We start from the raw sequence: 21612 nt of genomic DNA on the forward strand, positions 1-21612 counted from the left end.
ATGCCTTTCTCTTATAAGGATAGTTGTGAGGGCATTGAGGACCCACCCAGATAATCCAAGATGATCTCTTCATCTCGAAATCCCTAACTTAATCATATTTGTGCAGACCCTTTTTCCAAATACAGTAAGATTCACAGGTTCCTGGGATTAAGATGTGGGCATATTTGGGGATTCATTATCAGCCCATCACAATGATTGCTTAGCAGTCTCTGCCATGGGCAAGGGGAGGGAGTGCTGGTGTAGCACACATGCCATTTTTTGCCCAACAGTGAATTAAATCTGTCGTTTAACAAATAAGTTTTAGGTTATGTGACTTGCCCAAATTTACCTCATCAGAAGAACCCCAACAGGAAACACATGGTATATTAAGTTGGAATAATGGAAGAGAGTTTAGCAAAGGGGTTTTTATAAAGGTATAGGCAGGGTTGAGGAACACCAGCGTAGATTGTTGAAGTGTCTCGAGACTAGTAACAGAACTGCTAGGCCTGAAGGAGCAAGAGAAAGATTACCACTGTGACTTTTAGTAGAGGGCTGCAGGGAAGTGGGGGGGGGTGAGGGATAAATACCAACCTCACTCTCTTCTCCCTTTAGTCTTCTGCTGCTTCTTTTTATTGGCTGAACGCAAATGAAACCAATACAGAGAAAAGGTAGCCTGTTGTCATCCATTTGGGTCAGTTTTGCTGGGCACATGGCAAAGTGGAGAAGGATGGAGAATGGCTCTGGAGGGGCAAAGAGAAATATGCAGGTTAATCCCACAGATCACTAGCATCATAGCTGGGAGTATAATCTAACCTTCTTTATTACAGAATGTGTTGCATTTTTCGACATATCAAATTTAACTCAACAAATGTTTATTGAGTACATCAAGGTTAAGGGTATCTATGTAGGACTCCAAAAAATGCCAAGGATTTTTTTTTTTGTAAGTTACAGCAAAAACACACTGGAGTTAATGGAAAAATCAGCATTCTTTTTACAACAGCAATATGAGTCTGAACTTAACTAGGTGTCAGGTTAAAAATACATGGAAGGGACAGGCTCTTTGGTGGGGCTAATGGCGGACTGGGAGGGCTCATGCCAAGGAGTACTTCCCAGAACTTCTGCTGCCAGTGTCCTTGTCCCCACGGTGAGCCACAGCAACCCTCTGCTTCTGCAGGAGACCCCCCCAACACTAGCAGAGGGCAGACAGCAGAAGCAAGAAGAATTACAATCCTGCAGCCTGTGGAACAGAAACGACATTCACAGAAATATAGACAAGATGAAAAGGCAGAGGGCTATGTACCAGATGAAGGAACAAGATAAAACCCCAGAAAAACAACTAAATGAAGTGGATATAGGCAACCTTCCAGAAAAAGAATTCAGAAAAATGAGAGTGAAGATGATCCAGGACCTCGGAAAAAGAATGGAGGCAACGATTGAGAAGATGCAAGAAATGTTTAACAAAGACCTAGAAGAATTAAAGAACAAACAAGCAGAAATGAACAATACAATAACTGAAATGAAAACTACACTAGAAGGAATCAATAGCAGAATAACTGAGGCAGAAGAACGGATAAGTGACCTGGAAGACAGAATGGTGGAATTCACTGCTGCAGAACAGAATAAAGAAAAAAGAATGAAAAGAAATGAAGACAGCCTAAGAAACCTCTGGGACAACATTAAATGCAACAACATTCACATTATAGGGGTCCCAGAAGGAGAAGAGAGAGGGAAAGGACCCGAGAAAATATTTGAAGAGATTATAGTCAAAAATTTCCCTAACATGGGAAAGGAAATAGCCACCCAAGTCCAGGAAGCGCAGAGAGTCCCAGGCAGGATAAACCCAAGGAGAAACACGCCGAAACACATAGTAATCAAAGTGGCAAAAATTAAAGACAAAGAAAAATTATTGAAAGCAGCAAGGGAAAAACGACAAATAACATACAAGGGAACTCCCATAAGGTTAACAGCTGATTTCTCAGCAGAAACTCTGCAAGCCAGAAGGGAGTGGCATGATATACTTAAAATTATGAAAAGGAAGAACCTACAACCAAGATTACTCTACCCGGCAAGGATCTCATTCAGATTTGATGGAGAAATCAAAAGCTTTACAGACAAGCAAAAGCTAAGAGAATTCAGCACCACCAAACCAGCTCTACAACAAATGCTAAAGGAACTTCTGTAAGTGGGAAACACAAGAGCAGAAAAGGACCTACAAAAACAAAACCAAAACAATTAAGAAAATGGTAATAGGAAAATACATATCGATAATTACCTTAAACGTGAATGGATTAAATGCTCCAAACAAAAGACACAGGCTTGCTGAATGGATACAAAAACAAGACCCATATATATGCTGTCTACAAGAGACCCACTTCAGACCTAGGACACATACAGCCTGAAAGTGAGGGGATGGAAAAAGATATTCCCTACAAATGGAAATCAAAAGAAAGCTGGAGTAGCAATACTCATATCAGGTAAAATAGACTTTAAAATAAAGAATGTTACAAGAGACAAGGAAGGACACTACATAATGATCAAAGGATCAATCTAAGAAGAAGATATAACAATTATAAATATATATGCACCCAACATAGGCACACCTCAATAATAAAGCAAATGTTAACACCTATAATAGAGGAAATTGACAGTAACACAATAATAGTGGGGGACTTTAGTACCTCACTTACACCAATGGACAGATCATCCAAAATGAAAAAAAATACGGAAACAGAAACTTTAAATGACACAATAGACCAGATAGATTTAATTGATATTTATAGGACATTCCATCCAAAAACAGCAGATTACACTTTCTTTTCAAGTGTGCACGGAACATTCTCCAGGATAGATCACATCTTGGGTCACAAATCAAGCCTCAGTAAATTTAAGAAAATTGAAATCATATCAAGCATCTCTTCTGACAACAATGCTATGAGATTAGAAATAAATTACAGGGAAAAAAACTGTAAAAAACACAAACACATGGAGGCTAAACAGTACGTTACTAAATAACCAAGAGATCACTGAAGAAATCAAAGAGGAAATCAAAAATAATACCTCGAGAGAAATGACAATGAAAACACGACGATCCAAAACCTATGGGACGCAGCAAAAGCAGTTCTAAGAGGGAAGTTTATAGCTATACAAGCATACCTGAAGAAACAAGAAAAATCTCAAATAAACAATGTAACCTTACACCTAAAGGAACTAGAGAAAGAAGAACAAACAAAACCCAAAGTTAGCAGAAGGAAAGAAATCATAAAGATCAGAGCAGAAATAAATGAAATAGAAACAAAGAAAACAATAGCAAAGATCAATAAAACTCAAAGCTGGTTCTTTGAGAAGATAAACAAAATTGATAAACCATTAGCCAGACTCATCAAGAAAAAGAGGGAGAGGACTCAAATCAATAAAATTAGAAATGAAAAAGAAGTTACAGCAGACACTGCAGAAATACAAAGCATCCTAAGAGACTACAACGAGCAACTCTATGCCAATAAAATGGACAACCTGCAAGAAAAGGACAAATTCTTAGAAAGGTATAACCTTCCAAGACTGAACAGGAAGAAATAGAAAATATGAACAGACCAATCATAAGTAATGAAATTGAAACTGTGATTAAAAATCTTTCAACAAAAAAAGTCCAGGACCAGATGGCTTCACAGGTGAATTCTATGAAAAATTTAGAGGAGAGCTAACACCCATCCTTCTCAAACTCTTCCAAACAATTGCAGAGGAAGGAACACTCCCAAACTCATTCTATGAGGCCACCATCACTCTGATACCAAAACCAGGCAAAGATACTACAAAAAAAGCAAACTACAGACCAATATCACTGATGAATATAGATGCAAAAATCCTCAACAAAATACTAGCAAACAGAATCCAACAACACATTAAAAAGATCATACACCATGATCAAGTGGGATTTATCCCAGGGATGCAAGGATTCTTCAATATATGCAAATCAATCAATGTGATACACCATATTAACAAATTGAAGAATAAAAACCATGTAATCATCTCAATAGATGCAGACAAAGCTTTTGACAGAATTCAACACCCATTTATGATAAAACCTCTCCAGAAAGTGGACATAGAGGGAACCTACCTCAACATAATAAAGGCCATATATGACAAACCCACAGCAAACATCATTCTCAATGGAGAAAAACTGAAAGCATTTCCTCTAAGATCAGGAACAAGACAAGGATGTCCACTCTCACCACTGTTATTCAACATAGTTTTGGAAGTCCTAGCCACGGCAATCAGAGAAGAAAAAGAAATAAAAGGAATACAAATTGGAAAAGAATAAGTAAAACTGTCACTGTTTGCAGATGACATGATACTATGCATAGAGAATCCTAAAGATGCCACCAGAAAACTCCTAGAGCTAATCAATGAATTTGGTAAAGTTGCAGGATACAAAGTTAATGCCCAGAAATCTCTTGCATTCCTATACACTAACAACAAAAGATCAGAAAGAGAAATTAAGGAAACACTCCCATTTACCATTGCAACAAAAAGAATCAAATACCTAGGAATAAACCTACCTAGGGAGACAAAACACCTGTATGCAGAAAACTATAAGACACTGATGAAAGAAATTAAAGATGATACCAACAGATGGAGAGATATACCATGTTCTTGGATTGGAAGAATCAACATTGTGAAAATGACTATACTACCCAAAGCAATCTACAGATTCAATGCAATCCCTATCAAATTACCAATGGCATTTTTAACGGAACTAGAACAAAAAATACTAAAATTTGTATGGAGACACAAAAGACCCCAATAGCCAAAACAGTCTTGAGGGAAAAAAACGGAGCTGGAGGAATCAGACTCCCTGACTTCAGACTATACTACAAAGCTACAGTAATCAAGACAATATGGTACTGGTACAAAAACAGAAATATAGATCAATGGAACAAGATAGAAAGCCCAGAGAAAAACCCACGTACCTATGGTCAACTAATCTATGACAAAGGAGGCAAGGATATACAATGGAGAAAAGACAGTCTCTTCAATAAATGGTGCTGGGAAAACTGGAGAGCTACATGTAAAAGAATGAAATTAGAACACTCCCTAACACCATACACAAAAATAAACTCAAAATGGATTAGAGACCTAAATGTAAGACCGGACACTCTAAAACTCTCAGAGGAAAACATAGGAAGAACACTCTTTGACGTAAATCACAGCAAGATCTTTTTTGATCCACCTCCTAGAGTAATGGAAATAAAAACAAAAATAAACAAATGGGACCTAATGAAACTTAGAAGCTTTTCACAGCAAAGGAAACCATAAAGAAGACGAAAAGGCAACCCTCAGAATGGGAGAAAATATTTGTAAAGGAATCAACTGACAAAGGAGTAATCTCCAAAGTATATAAACAGCTCATGCAGCTAATATTAAAATAACAAACAACCCAATCCAGGGCAGAAGACCTAAATAGACATTTCTCCAAAGAAGACATACAGATGACCAAGAAGCACATGAAAAGCTGCTAAACATCACTAATTATTAGAGAAATGCAAATCAAAACTACGATGAAGTATCACCTCACACTTGTTTGAATGGGCATCATCAGAAAATCTACAAACAACAAATGCTGGAGAGGATGTGGAGAAAAGGGAACCCTGTTGCATTGTTGGTGTTAATGTAAATTGATACAGCCACTATGGAGAACAGTATGGATGTTCCTTAAAAAACTGAAAATAGGATTACCATATGATCCAGCAATCCCACTACTGGGCATATACCCAGAGAAAACCATAATTCAAAAAGACATATGCACCCCAATGTTCATTGCAGCACTATTTACAATAGCCAGGTCATGGAAGCAGCTTAAATGCCCATCGACAGACGAATGGATAAAGAAGATGTGGTACATATATACAGTGGAATATTACCCAGCCATAAAAAGGAATGACATTAGGTCATTTGTTGAGACGTGGATGGATCTAGAGACTGTCATACAGAGTGAAGTAAGTCAGAAAAAGAAAAACAAATATCGTATATTAACGCATATATGTGGAACCTAGAAAAATGGTACAGATGAACTGGTTTGTAGGTCAGAAATTGAGACACAGATGTAGAGAACAAACGTATGGACACCAAAGGGGGAAAGCCTTGGGGTGGGTGGTGCTGGTGGTGTGATGAATTGGGCGATTGGGATTGACATGCATACACTGATGTGTGTAAAATTGATGACTAATAAGAACCTGCTGTATATAAAAAAAAAAAAATTCATGGAAGGATACAGATTTGAGCTACACTGGAATAAATAATAAATGGGATTTGGCACAATGTTAGATATGGAGTGGAATGGAAAACATTAGAAAAGACTATGCCAAATATGAATCTAAGTTTTACAATCCAAATTAGAAAATGCTTCTGACATTTACAAAATTGGTAAAGTTAGCAGACAAGCTTTTATCGAGAAATTTACTTTGTGTCTTAAATTTGATATCCAGTAGTTTATCTGTATCAGGATGACCAGAATGCACTTGAAATATGAGTTGATTCCTGAGATGAGGTAGGATGAGAGGGCGGAATATAATACAGATTCTGTTTATTTATTAATAAAACTGCATTGCCTCCTTACTAAGAGCAATACACTCTACAAGAGTTTGATAACATTATCAGCTAATATTACTACTCTCAGAGAAATCATTAGAGATGGTGGACATTTAACAAATCAGTCAAATAAAAATGGAATAGATACCACGATAGGGGAGCTATACCTATATAAAGACCTATTAGTTTCTGCTCAGAGATGACGGTTGAAATTACAGGAGTTGAAAAGAATGGTTGGAATATGGGCACAGCATAATTCTCATGTCTGGATATTTTGACAGGTATTTTGCACAGATATGTTGGATATGGTCATGATGGATTTTGCTTTCCATCTTTTAAATAGCAATGTTATTAAACTTGAGAAACCACAGAATTCTGCAGTTGATTCCATGTGTTTCTGATAACTCTGTCATATTTCTTAGTTATAAGATATAAGGATGCAAGAGGTTACAGACGAAAGCAAAGGATATTAGGGACAAAGCTATGATGGCATTTCCACATTTAAGGTATGGGAGGGAAAAGCATGTGCCAATACCTGTAATAAGAATACTCAGAGAGACTGAAGATTCAGGATAGAATAAAATGCTATCATCAATCACAGAGAGATTTTCAAAAGAGAATGGTGGTCAGTCAGGTAAAAGCATGCAGAATCTCAGGAAAAAGTTAAGAATGAGGGAATAACCTGTTGACTAGTGATAAGGAGGTTACTGGTGACTTTTTCAAGAGTACTTTGAATAGTTAGAATGCAGGAAAGTTGCAGAAAAACTAGACCCCTAAGGAGTGAAAGACTATAAAATGAAGAAATAGCCAATGAGAATAGCAAATATTCTCAAAGTAGAGAAGTGGAAAAATTGAAGGAACTTTCATTTTTAGAATATAGGACATCTAAATATACTTGTGGGTACAGTGAATGTGCCAATATGGAGTGAAGATAAAGTCATACTAGAGATAAACAAAGGTAAAATTATCCAAAGGAACACAATGGAAAGATGTCAAGAGCACATTTTACAGAGTAAATATTGTGAAAGGTAGAAAGTGTTTTGTTTGTTTGTTTGTTTGTTTTTGATTTTTCCTGCTCAGAGATACAGGTCATAATAAATGTAATAAAGAGTCAATGAGAAATTAAAAACTTAACCCAAGGACTATTTTTGGAGGATCAAGTCAGGAGATTTGACAAATCTCCATGAATCTATGCTTTTCTCTAACAACATTGGAAAGTTTGAGAATTCAAATGGTGGGAGTTGTCTTTGGCCAAGGGGTATCAAAATGGGAATATCGGGGGGGGAAAATTATAGGATGGTGGTAAATGCTTTATTATAATAGTTAACATTGGAGTTCAGGCTAAGAGAGAGAGATAAGTGAAGCAGAACAGAAAGCAGGCATTAAAAAATTAAATTATTAAAAATAAATCCAGTCTTCTTTCCATGACTTAGAGGCCTTTCATGGTCTGGCCCCTACCTACATTTCCAGTCTTATCTCATGCCATTGCAGCCCTTCCTAAATTCCAGACATGGGTCTTCTCAGAGCTTCCAAAATTTGCCAATCTCTTAGTCTCTTTCTTCATATTTGTCTATCTGACTTCTCATAATTCTGATCTCAGGGCACATTTTTTGACTACCCTTATCTAAAGTAGCTCTGCCACCTCCATTTTATTATCTATTGCAATACTCTATTTTCCTCATAACCCTTAATGCAGTTTATACTTATTTATACATCTGTTTTATATTTATTAGGTTTTCCTGTATATTGGTTGCCTCTCCCAGGAGAATGAAAGCTTCATGAGGATAGAGAAGCTTCAATCACAGTGCTAGGCACATAGCAGGTCCTCAATAAATATCTTAAGTGAATAAATGTATACCATAGGATAGGAAAATATAATAAGGATAGAGGGAAATTCAGTATACCTAGGGGTAGGGGGAAGATAGAAAACACAGTCAGAAAGTAAAATTCTACCTTGTATAAGATTATTCACAAAGGTCTTAATTGTGTAGCATTGTTAAGTAATATGTAGATCTAAAATTCAGCCAGCAAATGGGTGAATGATGGAGAACAGAGATGGAAAACTGCTGACTCCAAAAGTTAGAAGGATCCTAATTTGAGTGTTCAAGTTCACAAAAATGATACCAGGGATTTGAAAGGAGTGCCACTGAGCAATGTAGACACACTTAAACTGATGGCATATTAATTCAGTCTAATTACCGCTCACCTACTTGCACTAGTAAATTATTATTTATTCTAGACATGAGGGAACAGATGCAGATTTCATTTATTTTATTATCTGGGTACCATCTGCAGCAAAACAGATTTGTAAAACACTATTATGGACCAATAATTTTATCTCATTTTTCATCACTGCCATCACTATTATCTCCTTTGTTCTCTTCGTCATCATCACCCCCTCTATCTTTAGGAGAGGCATTTGTTTTAAGCATGCATAAGTCTGCTGACAGTTTCATTAAGCACAATTTTATATGCCTGTGTTAATTGTTTATCCTTTCTTTTTCTCTATCCCCCTTTTTTTATCTTCCTTATCCCTGATGCAGTGAGATTTTCCCCATTTTCAGCTGGAGGGTATTGAATTAATGGTCCATAGACATAATGAAACAGTGAAAGTTTGGCTGAAGTTAACATTTTTCAAAAACAGAATAGCCCATAAGTTTTCAATGACCATATGTTTTTTGTTTTTTGTTTTTTGTTTTCTTTTTGTAAAACTACTAACCAGCATGAGTGAGAAAACAAGTTTAAGTGGCAGGGTGTAACATCTGAAGGCTGGGCAAAATGATGACTTAGTGTGACAAATGGTATTGCTCACTTTTATTATTGTACAGAGATGTCTTTCCTTCAGAATAAAATAGAAATACAAATAGCATAGGCTAGAGAATAATGGCACATATGTTTCAGAGCTTTTTATCTATGCCCTGGTCATCCCTTGATAGTTTAAAAAAAATGTCCGTATTGAAACCAGAACTCATTGTAAAGAAAAATGTTTCTGCTTTAGAGTTTTCAGTGCAGCACCTGTTACAGCCTTCCTCTCTGTCCAATGAGAAAACTATTTAATTCACCTACAAGAAAAATTTTGTAAAGCAAAAGGGAAAACAAAGACAGAAAATAATTTCATTTCTGGAAAAATAGATAATATACCTGTCAACTTGTATGTATTCCAGTGGCCTTTGGTGACATTTTCTAGTGACAGCAGCAAAGATTCCAAAATTGCTTCCATAGGCCCCACACAGAGATAGGTAACAAAGGAAGTTATTAATTTTAACATAGAGTAATTTATTGAAACCTAACACTCCATTATTAAAATATTGAATTTTTTTCCCTTTCCATCCTACTCATCACTCTAAATGAATCCACATTCTCTTCTTTTTATTTCTTCCCCTATCCCCCAAAAAAGCCATCTGCTATTTCCTTTATGAAAAAATAAAACCTACAATTAGTGTCGTGTTCATTTTTTCTTTCTCAAAAAAAGAGAACTGTTATGCAAATACTCTGCAATTTGGTTTCAAATACTCTTTGTAGTGTGATGAGCAATTTTCTTTAATACAACCCCAGCTTTTTTGCCAGGACTTACTAATAGATTTTTTAAAAGAGAACTTTCATGCGACTTTTTTACACTCTTCTGATGTAAACTTTTCACATGCATATTTAGAATGGAAATATCATTACTCCTTGCGTTGTAAAAGAAAAAAAATTTGTTTATATATTTCGTCCTGAAAAAGAAGGCCTGAAATAACCTTAAAATCTTTCTTTTACCTTAAATTTCACGATGTTCTATATCATAGGAAATGGCCTGTACCAAACAATACTCACAGGAAATCAGAGAAATATATTTTCTTCGGCTTTTTCTGAAAGCATATTGTAAGTGATGGCAGTTTACCTGTAGGTGCAAATCTGTTGCTTGAGTTGCTCCTCAGGAACTAAAGTATCAATATAATTTGACCCAATTCACTCAGGTATGGCTGAAGTCAGGTGTTTGGTGCTGTCTTCTTGTTAATAAGATAAGCATCTACAGTTCGAAGTGCTGATAGAATGGAAATTTTAAAATTACAGTATTTTTACTGTCCTAAGAAATAACACTGTACTAAGAATCAGAAAACCCAAGTCTTAACACTGATCCTGCTGCCTACACATCATATGACCTGGGGCAGTAATTCTGCTCAGCCTTGGTTTCCTTATGTTACAGCTGAGAATGGCTGCCTCCTTTGCTTCCTAGAGTTACAATGAGGATCAAACAACTGTTGCATGTTACTTCCTTTGCAATGGATGATAGAGACATACATTTGATGGAGATGTTCCAGGGGTTCTCAAAGTTCTATGTTTCCTACAGTAATTTCTCCTAGGGAGCTTGCTACAAATGTAGATTCTGATTTACTTCTAGACCTGATTATCTGGGAGTGGGGCTTCGAAAGCTACCCTTATAGTGATAAACCTGGGTAGATTTGATGGACATGAAAAACTAGAGCCACCAGAAGAGAAATAGAGAGAATGCAATTAGCATACATTTAATTTAATCAGATATCTAATATTTAATATCTAATTAAATATCTAATTTGGTACTTGATTGAGTTAGATATTTAATTTAATTATGTTTTGCTTGTTTGTTGGTGTCTATGTGTATATTTATATGTGTGCATGTCATAATTCAGTGAAGGAACCCTCTGCTTTATGCTTTTAATATTAATGTTAATTACTATTTAATTAGTTAATAAAAATACTACATTAAATAATAGATAATGCAACTTGGCTAATGTTTCTATTTGTACTCTCCTTATAATTACATTAGTTTGCTTTATTTCAAATGTTGACTGAAATATACAGGAAGCAAAACCAAAATGTTTCCACCTCATGGATCCAAATAGAGCCATATAAGTAGCAATAACTCAAATTTCTGGCTTTGCAATTGTGCAGAAACTCCAACTTCAGTGGAAGTCTTCCCAAATAGTTTGGGGAGGGCTGCGTGTCTCATATGATCTTACACAACAGTCTCCCAGTTGCAGTCACCCTGTAGTATCTACAGTGTCATTTCTCACCAGCTCTGGTCTCCATGTGGGAGCTTCTCTTTTCTCTGAGCCACCGCGAGGTCCTACCTCGGGACCGTTTGACTGATACCACCTGAGGATACCACTGTCCTTGCTGGAGGTAAGGACAGTGGTTCCTGGGCTGTCAGTTCTCAAGGTGTTGCAGTGGTGGTGGGCTCAGCAAAGAGGCAGAGAAACTGGTGCTCTCCTTTGTTCTCTGACTCATCTGGTTCCCTGGGGCTGCTGGGGAAGGAGGAATTGGAAGACCTAATCTACTTGGAAGCCACCTGAAAAACAACAATTTCAGCTTCTGCCCACAAAAGCCTCAAAAATAATGTGCATTGAGTTAGGCTGAAACCCCCTTACCAGCTTATTTCTTCTGTTTAGCCTCATATCTCTCCCTTCTCTGGACACATATTCATACCGCCCCACCCTTCCTTCTTCAAAAAATAAAATGTTATATTTCACGTAAGACCCTGGCTGGATCCAGTAAAATCTATATACTCTGTCAGACTTACCCCATAATTATGAATAATCTTTAGACTCAGCTGAACTCAACACTATTCAAATAGTAGTGGAGGTTAAAAGTGAATAATGTCCTACAAGGCTAATAATGGTGAAAGACAGCAGTCACTAGTGACCCTCTTTTCCTTCCCTGCCCCCATTTCACACTGCCCAAAGTAATCACTTTCAGTTTTCAGCAATTTCTTCTTTTACTTAACTCTCTATCTAAATAATATGCTTATACTGTCAACTCTTGATTTTTCAGTTTTATGCATCATATACTAACTTTTCATTGTGAACAACAGGAATGTACTTCACTTCCTTCCCATCACCACCTTGCAGAAATATATCTTCCTTTTCTTCATTTTCCAATATAGTCATATGATATTTGCTTATATTGTTTCATGTTTATGTTGTTATGCTTATATAACGACTCCCAGCTGCAGCTGTGCTTTATAGCAGATGTCCCCAACCCCCAGGCCACAGACCTGTAGTGGTCTGTGGCCTGTTAGGAACCAGGCCACACAGCAGGAAGGGAGTGGCGGGTGAGAGAGCGAAGCTTCATCCGTATTTACAGCCGCTCCCCATCGCTCGCATAACAGCCTGAACTCCGCCTCCTGACAGGCCAGTGGCTGCATTAGATTCTCATAGGAGCGCAAACCCTACTGTGAACTGCACATGTGAGCGATCTGGGTTGCACGTTCCTTATGAGAATCTAATGCCTGATGATCTGAGGTGGGGCTGAGGTGGTGACGTTAGTGCTGGGGAGCAGCTGCAAATACAGATTATCATTAGCAGAAAGGTTTGACTGCACAGAGACTATAACAAATCAATTGCTTGCAGACTCCTATCAAAACCCTAGCAGTGAGTGGCAAGTGAAAACAAGCTCAGGGCTCCCACTGATTCTGCATTATGGTGAGTTGTATAATTATTTCATTATATATTACAATGTAATAATAATAAAGTGCACAATAAATGTAATGCACTTGAATCATCCTGAGCCGTCCCCCTGCACGCCCCTGGTCCATGGAAAAATTGTCTTCCATGAAAATGATCCCTGGTGCCAAAAATGTTAGGGACCACTACTTTATATTAATTATGATGACTTTCTTTTCTGGTGTGTATCTTATGTTTTACCTCAAATTCATTTCTTTATTTTACTTTTGCTTAGTTTTCTGTGTATCTATCACTAATTTGATGTTCAGATTCTGCTAGGAAAATATGTATACTCTTAATGCATTTTAAACTCATTAGGTTTTCTATCAATTCCATCTTCTTGCATCATCTTTTCCAGAGCAATATGTCCTACTCCAGTCTGGACTGGCTACTATCTCAGGCTTCTGTATAGCTTTTATTCTGGAGTATCCCTTCTGTCATTTCCTTGTTTCCTCAATTAAATGTACTTTTTTAACTGCCTTCCACCTTTTATTAAATGAGCATATCTAACAGAGAAAGGAAACATGAGATAATCATTTTTAAGAACAGATATGTCTGTATATTTACTCACTTGGTTCAAATTTTGCTGGATGTAGAATTTGAGGTTTAAACAAAACTTCCAGAAGTTTGAAGTCACAGCTCCATTTGGGAGAAGAAACTGGAGCGTGGCCCCAACTTCCACCATATATAAATTTACATGATCCTACTATTTTCACCAGAGTATTTCTCTTTCCATTGCCTGATATTCAGTCCACAATCCCTTTGGTTTAGCCTCTCCTAAGGATGAAGGGGAGAAGGAGATCTGTAGTCTAAGTGCATCCTAAATGGACTTTGAAAAAATCCTGATGAAGTCCATCCCTCCTGCTCCATTTATGTATAGTGGTTTGTGGTGTAACACTACTGAACCTTTGGTGTGTACACGAGTGGGGAAAATTGGATTTCTTTTCAGTTTTCCCCCTACTAAGTTAGGCTTCAGATTTCTTGTTTGCTAAGTCAGTTACTACTAGTAAGCCACTTCCTACTTTTAGCATTCCATCCTCACTTCTTCTTGTGATTATTGGTTTCTGGCTTTTTGTTAATTACTTTGTTGTTAAAATGGTAGAATTGAGAGGAAATGGAGGTAAATGTGTATATCAATCTGCCATGCTGTCTTAAAGAGAAGCTCAATATAGCTTTCTGTCTTCAAGTATTTGTTTGAAACTTTTCAAAGCTACAAAAAATATTCAAGAATAGTACAATGAACAATCTCATACCTGCATATAGGTAAATGATTGATAATAAATTGCCATGGATGTGTCACACACTCTGTGTGTGTGTATAAGGTCATATCAGTTTCAAATTGGACTAAAGATACTTAAAATAACTGTTGATTGAAGGCTAACTTTAGGATGTGCTAAATAACCATCATATGTCCACAATTTATCTCCATTAAGCAAAGCTGCCTTTATGATTATGAAAAAGAGGTTAGAACTGTTTTCTCACTTCATGAAACGACAAAATTGGAGTACACAAATTTTTACAATCTTGCCTAGCTCTCAAATTTTATGGTTCTATGAATAAACATCACTTATAATTTTGAAAATGAAATAAATTTGAGTAAAAGCAAAGTTATGGAGCAAAATGTCTTATTAAAATGTTTATTTTTCTGCATAAATTCACACTAGGCATATTGTTTGTAATTGTTTATAATGATATTTATAATTTATAAATTACACCTGTGTATGCTGTCTGAATCCATGCCAATAATGAATGAATTAACTTTGAATTGCCTTATTTGTAACTGAGCCACCTTATACAAATAAGTGCATTTGTACAGATTATTGGACTCTAGAACCAAAGATCAAAGGTTAAAAATCTACAGTATAAATTAGGATTCAATTTCAACTTACTTGGCAGTAAATAAAATCTAATATTATTCATATTACAAAAGAGAAAATACTGCTATTAATTTTATATGCAGTTATTCTATAACATTTCTCATTTTGTATAGTCTATTTTTCATTTAATTTCACTTGAATTAAACCACTTTAGAAATATAATAGCTACAATAATGTCTTTTCACTTTTTTTTTATAGGGTTTTTTTTTTTCCCCTCTCCAGCCCTTAATTTTTTAAAAATATTATTATTTATTTATTTATTTTTTAAAGTTTTCTCTTTTTTAAATTAATTAATTAATTTATTTATTTATTTTTGGCTGTGTTGGGTCTTCGTTTCTGTGCGAGGGCTTTCTCTAGTTGCAGCAAGCGGGGGCCATTCTTCATCGCGGTACGCGGGCCTCTCACTATCGTGGCCTCTCTTGTTGCGGAGCACAGGCTCCAGACGCGCAGGCTCAGTAGTTGTGGCTCACGGGCCTAGTTGCCCCGTGGCATGTGGGATCTTCCCAGACCAGGACTCAAACCCGTGTCTTTTCACTTTTAATTGATTCCATTGATTGAGAGTACATTTTCAAAATCATTACCAACACCATTAGTATAGGGCAAGTAAATATGATGGTAAAGAACTTTGAGTTTAAATAATGGTGTTATGTTTTTTTCTCTTAGGAAGCTCTGATCATGGCAAGTATGGACCATCCACACTTAGTCCGGTTATTGGGTGTCTGTCTAAGCCCAACCATTCAGCTGGTTACACAGCTTATGCCCCATGGCTGCCTGTTGGATTATGTCCATGAACACAAGGATAACATTGGATCCCAGCTATTGCTTAATTGGTGTGTCCAGATAGCTAAGGTAAGTGCCCATGACTTCTGCCTTTATATTTCCTAATCTAGAACAGTTTGGGTATTCAATCTATTTAAATAAAATAAATTATATTTGCTATATTGAAAGATACATTATAGGGAGGTATTTTCATTCAAACCACAGATCAATCTCATAATCTATTTATATATTTTGGGGTTATTGTACTGTGCTGTTTGTGTTATATTGACCAGATACCAAAACAAATAACTTATTGGTCAGGAGGAAAAATTGTTATACTGGATTTGCTTGGCTTTGTTGTTGTTTTTGTTGTTGTTTAGGTATAGTTTAGTTAACAAAATTCAAGAAGGAAAAGATTGAAGGTTTGAGTTGTTCCATTTTTAGATGATTTTGTTAGCATAGCATGTACGTTCAATTCTCAGAATTACAAATGATCAAATTCTAAACATTTTTCTGGACATTTTGATAACTCTCGATTGGTCTTTAATAGTTGTTTTTTTGTTGTTGTTTCTGGTTTTGTTGTGTTTTTTCTTTTTTTGTCCGGCACAAGGTCTCAGTCATATAACGTATGTAAGGAGAGTGGTGTGGATTTCAGTACCTGGGGTGATGGAAGGAGATGGTTCTATGTGAAGTAGAAAACATTTACTTGCCTCTTGGAGACTATGTTTTTTTTTTCCACCAGAGTTAGCGGATCTTCAAAACTTTCAGGAAGGGCCAGAATTCTGGATTTTTCTCTAAATTTAAACCTTGACTCAAACTTTTGAAGCACCCTGGGAGCCAAACAAAGCTTTCACATCCTGTAGTCCACCAATGTGCAACTTTGGAGCGCATATTTTAAGTTCAAAGAAACCATTACAATTTTCTATACCAAGATAAATAGGTCTGAGATGAGTTTTAATTCACTATTCCAACTCTTATTTACATCAAAATATGACCTGATGTTCTATAAATTCTACAGATCTGATCATTTTAGCATTTGTATAATATAAATGCCAAAATGTTAATCCAGTAGTTTTAGCCTATTTCTTTTTACAATCTGAGAGTGAATAAAAATACATCACCCAAAGAAGAAATTTGGGAAGATTCTTAAAATGCAAACCCAAAAAATTATTTGAGGGAAAAGCCCAGTTGAGTTTTCTGTACCATAAATCTTGATATAGTTTCCTTATGGACCGTGTATTACAATTTTGTGAATATCACATGGCAAACTCACAACTGAGAGGATTCTTTACATTAATGAAGTTTGAAATACCACTCTTCAAAAACTGATTTAATTATCTAAGAACTTCTATAATTTATAAGATGAGCTAAATGTGCAATAGACATTCTCAAATCATCCTAGCACTATAAATGAAAACAAAACTAAGTTTTGAATTTCTTAGTTCTTCTCTATATTTCCTGCAGTCTTCTCCATAATTTAGGTTTTGTCCTTAGGGATTCATGGCATTAATATATCATTTATGCAAGGCTGTACACTCTAATAATAGAAGCTACTTTGAGTTCCCTGAATAATCACACTGTTTTAAAATCTTTTTGCCTTTGTAAATGACATTCCTTCTGCTTAGAAATCTTTTCTTATAGCTTCTTGATTCACAGAGCATGATGTTTTTCATCCGTCAACACTGACTGGGCTTCCTCCCCTTGTGAAGTCAAACTCTTTTCTCTCTAAACAGAAGTGGCTTCCTTCTCTTCTGTGTTAGTTTGTATTGTATTATTTAAATGTTATACTGCGTGTTTATATAACTCTCTGACTATATGGCATATTTGTTTAGTCATTAATCTTTTAATAAATATGTGTGGACACCTACCATGTGCCAGGTACTATGTAGACTGAGGTGTCTAATGGTAAAAACAAACATTCAACAAATAAAACAACTAGGTATAGGATTACACACTTTGGTTTAGATTTTGAAGAAAAATAATTACAGGGGAGACTTAAGGACAGACCCCACTGAGTCCTGAGAGAGACTTTGGCTATGGGAAGAAATTTAGGCAGAGGAAAGATAACACAGAGCCCTATATATATGGTGACCAGGTAATTTGTCATCCAAATGATCAAGTTTAAGAGTGAAAGGAGGCTCTATTACTAGTTATGCTGGGACAACAGGCACACAAATGTCCTAAACAGAGCAAGGTATGTGGTAACACTGTGTAGCATGAAAAATTTGGATTTTATTATAAATGCACTTGGATATTGAAGTATTTTGCCCTGGATGTGATATAATCTAATTTATTTTGTAAAGAGATCATGCCAATTTATATATGGAGATTAGATTGAGGCAATGCAAGAATGTAAATGAAGATACCAGTTAGAAGTCTGGGGGTAATGAAAATAAGAAGTTAATGAAATTATGAAACATTTTTGAGACAGTTTAGGTATTTGATTATTGATTAGAGGATGCTGAGGGAGGGAAATATGGTGGTGCTGTTGCCTGAGGCATGGCAAATTGACAAGGTTTATTGAACATAAAAATGGAGCTATCAATTAGGTAGTTGAATTTGGTCAGGATTGTAGATATAGATTTAAGAGTTATAAGTATTCAAATATATGGGAAGATATGAGATTACCTAGTAGTTACTGATTTGGTCTGATTCATATTTTTTCCCAGCACTTAAAATTGGGTCTTACATGTAGTTAGCTATTCAATATATATTTAATAAATATTTTTAACTCATAAAGAAAATGAAAAAGTAAATTACCCTTAAGGAGGGAGTCCTTCCTTTATCATTTTTTCCTACTTTGGGGGCAGAATTGTGTAGTGGAAACAGCATTAGGGTCAAAAGGACCTACATTAGTATGCCGGTGCCCACGTTTTGGTTTTGTGAATTTGAATAAATTATTCAACCTTTCTGAATTTTTGTTTCTCAGTGTATTAATGGAGTTAATAATTATTACATTTTTCTTCATCCACAAAATGAGTATAATACTATCTACCTGCAGTAGGCTGAAAAATAATCCCCTACCTTCAAAGATGTTACGTCCTATCCCCATCTTCTGTGAACATGTTAATTTACATGTTAAAAGGCATTGTGAGGATGTGATTAAATTAAAGATCTTGAGATGGGGAGATGATATTATCCTGGATCATCCAGGTGGGCCAATGTAATCCGAGGATCCACATAAGTGGGAAGCAGAAGAATCAAAGTAATAGAGAGAAGATATAAAAACGGAAGCAGAGTTGGAGTGATATGCCTTGAAGATGGAGAAAGGGGGACACAAGCTGAAGAATACAGTCGACCTCTAGAAGCTAGAAAAGGCAGGGAAACAAGTTCTCCCCTAGAATCTCCAGAAGGAAAGCAGGCCTGCCAACACCTAGATTTTAGTCCAGTTTAGAAACTGATTTTTGACTTCTGATGTCCAGACCTGCAAGAAAATTAATTTGTATTGTTTTAAGCCTCTGCATTTGTGGTAATGAGTTATAGCAATAGAAAACTAATAAACTTCCTCATAGTGATTTGCAAAGATTAAATAAAATAGCTCATGTAAAATCCCTGGCTCAGCTCCTAGATCATGGAGTATTTAAAAACAGTCTTCTTTTATTAGCTATAGGTCAAAAGCCTCAAAACAGAGAATTGTTTCAGAAATGTCTGTAACTTATGAGTAATTTGGTCTGAGTCAACACAAGTATTTTGCAAATAACTATTTCAGTAACTTAGAGGCTTCTTTTTCTTTACTTCCAATTCTCACCAAGAGAGAATTTATGAAAGTGAGATATCACCATCATAATTACTCCAATACCCACTTTCATTTTGGCTGCATCCCTTTTATTTATTGACAAAGCTGGTAGAAGGGGAGATACGATGCTATAAAATAACCAACTTATACTTGCGTTATAAAATACCTGTGGAAAGTGTAACATAAGTAGAAGAAATAATAATTATGGCTAACATCAAGCACTTACTCTGTGTAAGCCACTACTCTGTATATTTTATTCATTAATTAATTTTTCTCATCACAAACCTATAAGGTAAGTATCATTAGTATGTCCATTTCACAGATAAAGTCAGTCTCAGAGAATCTGTTACATGATTAAATTCACACAGCAAGTAAATAAATATTATAACCACTAATCTATGTTTTTATATATAAAGAAGAAAGTATTTTTTAAAATTTCATCCATATTCCAAGTTTTCCTTCCATTCTTCCATTGGTACATCATTCTACAACATTTTATGTAACAGAAACACAAATTTCAACACCAAAATTTCTTCTTATCGGCAGCCATTTTCACTCTGCATGTGCTGCATTTAGAACTTGATTTAATTCGGTAAGCAGAGCAGAACGTATTATTATTTAATGTTTGTATAATACCATATGCCTTCCTGGGGCTTTATGAATCCAGGATAGACGATAATCGTGAGAATTCCTTCTTTCAGAGTTGTTGCTAACAAGTTGGGCAAGCAGTTTTTAAAAGACAACTTGGCAGATTCTGAAAAGCATATGTGAGTTTAGTGAAGGAACTTCATGGTGAGTCCATGTAGGTAAAGCGTGTCTTACACAACAGGCATCTGCTTGGTGCTTTATATATTTTGTTATTATGTAATCTTTACTGAAACTCTAGCAGGTATGACCCCTTATTCTCCCAGTTTATAGATCAGGAAAATGGAGGAACTTAAGTCCTAAAGGACACAGCAGTATGTTGAAATGCCTGGATTCTGTATCAGTAACTCTGATGCCCCCTGAGCCAGGTCTTTAAACATTCTTCACCCTTTCCTCTCCAAATACATGCACCACTGCAGCTTATAGTCACTTGCACTCCTCCTGAATTTGAGGAGTGGAGGAGTGTGACATTTTATCTGTAGTTGTGTCTCATCATCACGCCCATAAAAGAGAAGATTCCATCATGAATAATACTTTTTATTATCTTCATGGAAATTTTTTATTGCTTTATCATGAAGGTCTATGTCACATTTTCAGGATCAAGTACTAGATATTCATTTAATTATGGGGGATTTTTTTTAAAAACATTGATGTTTTACATATAAAATATTATGATAAAGCAAGCTCAAAACTATTCTGTGAGCTACCATGCAGTATCGATACTGATCACAAGTGACACTATAAATTAAGAATTTAAAATGTATAGTTTAGTGCTAGTTTGTGTTAAGCATACAGACTCTAGAACCAGACTGAATGGGTCCAAATCCCAGTTGCCTCAGTTATCAGCTGTGTGGCCCTTGACAAGTTATTTAATCTCTCTGTGCCCCCTGAAAATGAGCATAATAATAGTACTCACTTCATAGAGCAGTTATGAGAATGAGGTAATACTTGTGCTAAAAATGCTGCTTAGCATAGAGTAAGAGTGTCCACCATGTGTTATGATTTTGGATAATATCTGGGGTGAAAATAATAAAGAAAGACACATACATTCATAGTTAGAACACCCTCATGATGTCATTTCAAAAATACTCAATTTTAAAATCTCAAGTATGAAAGATTTAACATTTGTTCTTACACCATACTGAGGGTAGGAGGAGGTCATCTCATGTTTAATATTTAGTATTTCTACTTTTTGGAAGAAAGAACTTGTCTCCTATCTTCACGTGCTTTCCTACACAGGTTCCTAAGCTGCTGTTCTACATGTGCTATTATCGTGACCTCTAGTTTTCATGTTAGAAAATCGAATTGTTTGTAATATTGAACATGTGAAACCAGCAGTGAATTGGCAAAGAGCTGAGGTCAGGGTAATTCTTTGAATAGATAGTCTATTACCAGTGAGGAGCAAAGAGAAAATTCTAACTTCTCAATCTCAAGTTAGAAAAGGTTAAAGTGGGTTTAACTTCCTTTTACTGCATAGATTTTATCTTCTGACTTCTTTCTAAGGAGATTATTTGAGACTTTGTTGTTGTTGTTACTGCATTTTTAAAGCCTGAGTACTGAGTATCTGCCACCA

At 35.9% G+C, this 21612-nt stretch overlaps 1 protein-coding gene across 1 annotated transcript in view; it reads left to right on the forward strand.

The window, feature by feature from the left end:
• ERBB4 (erb-b2 receptor tyrosine kinase 4) overlaps positions 1–21612 on the forward strand; it is a 1107258-nt gene that overhangs the window by 937165 nt on the left and 148481 nt on the right. Inside the window, exon 20 of the mRNA XM_068543793.1 lies at positions 15563–15748. Coding sequence (XP_068399894.1) covers positions 15563–15748 — 186 coding nt within the window. The remainder of the gene's footprint in view (positions 1–15562; positions 15749–21612) is intronic.

Source organism: Eschrichtius robustus, chromosome 5 (genome assembly GCF_028021215.1).
Source record: "Eschrichtius robustus isolate mEscRob2 chromosome 5, mEscRob2.pri, whole genome shotgun sequence".
NCBI classification, from domain to species: domain Eukaryota; kingdom Metazoa; phylum Chordata; class Mammalia; order Artiodactyla; family Eschrichtiidae; genus Eschrichtius; species Eschrichtius robustus.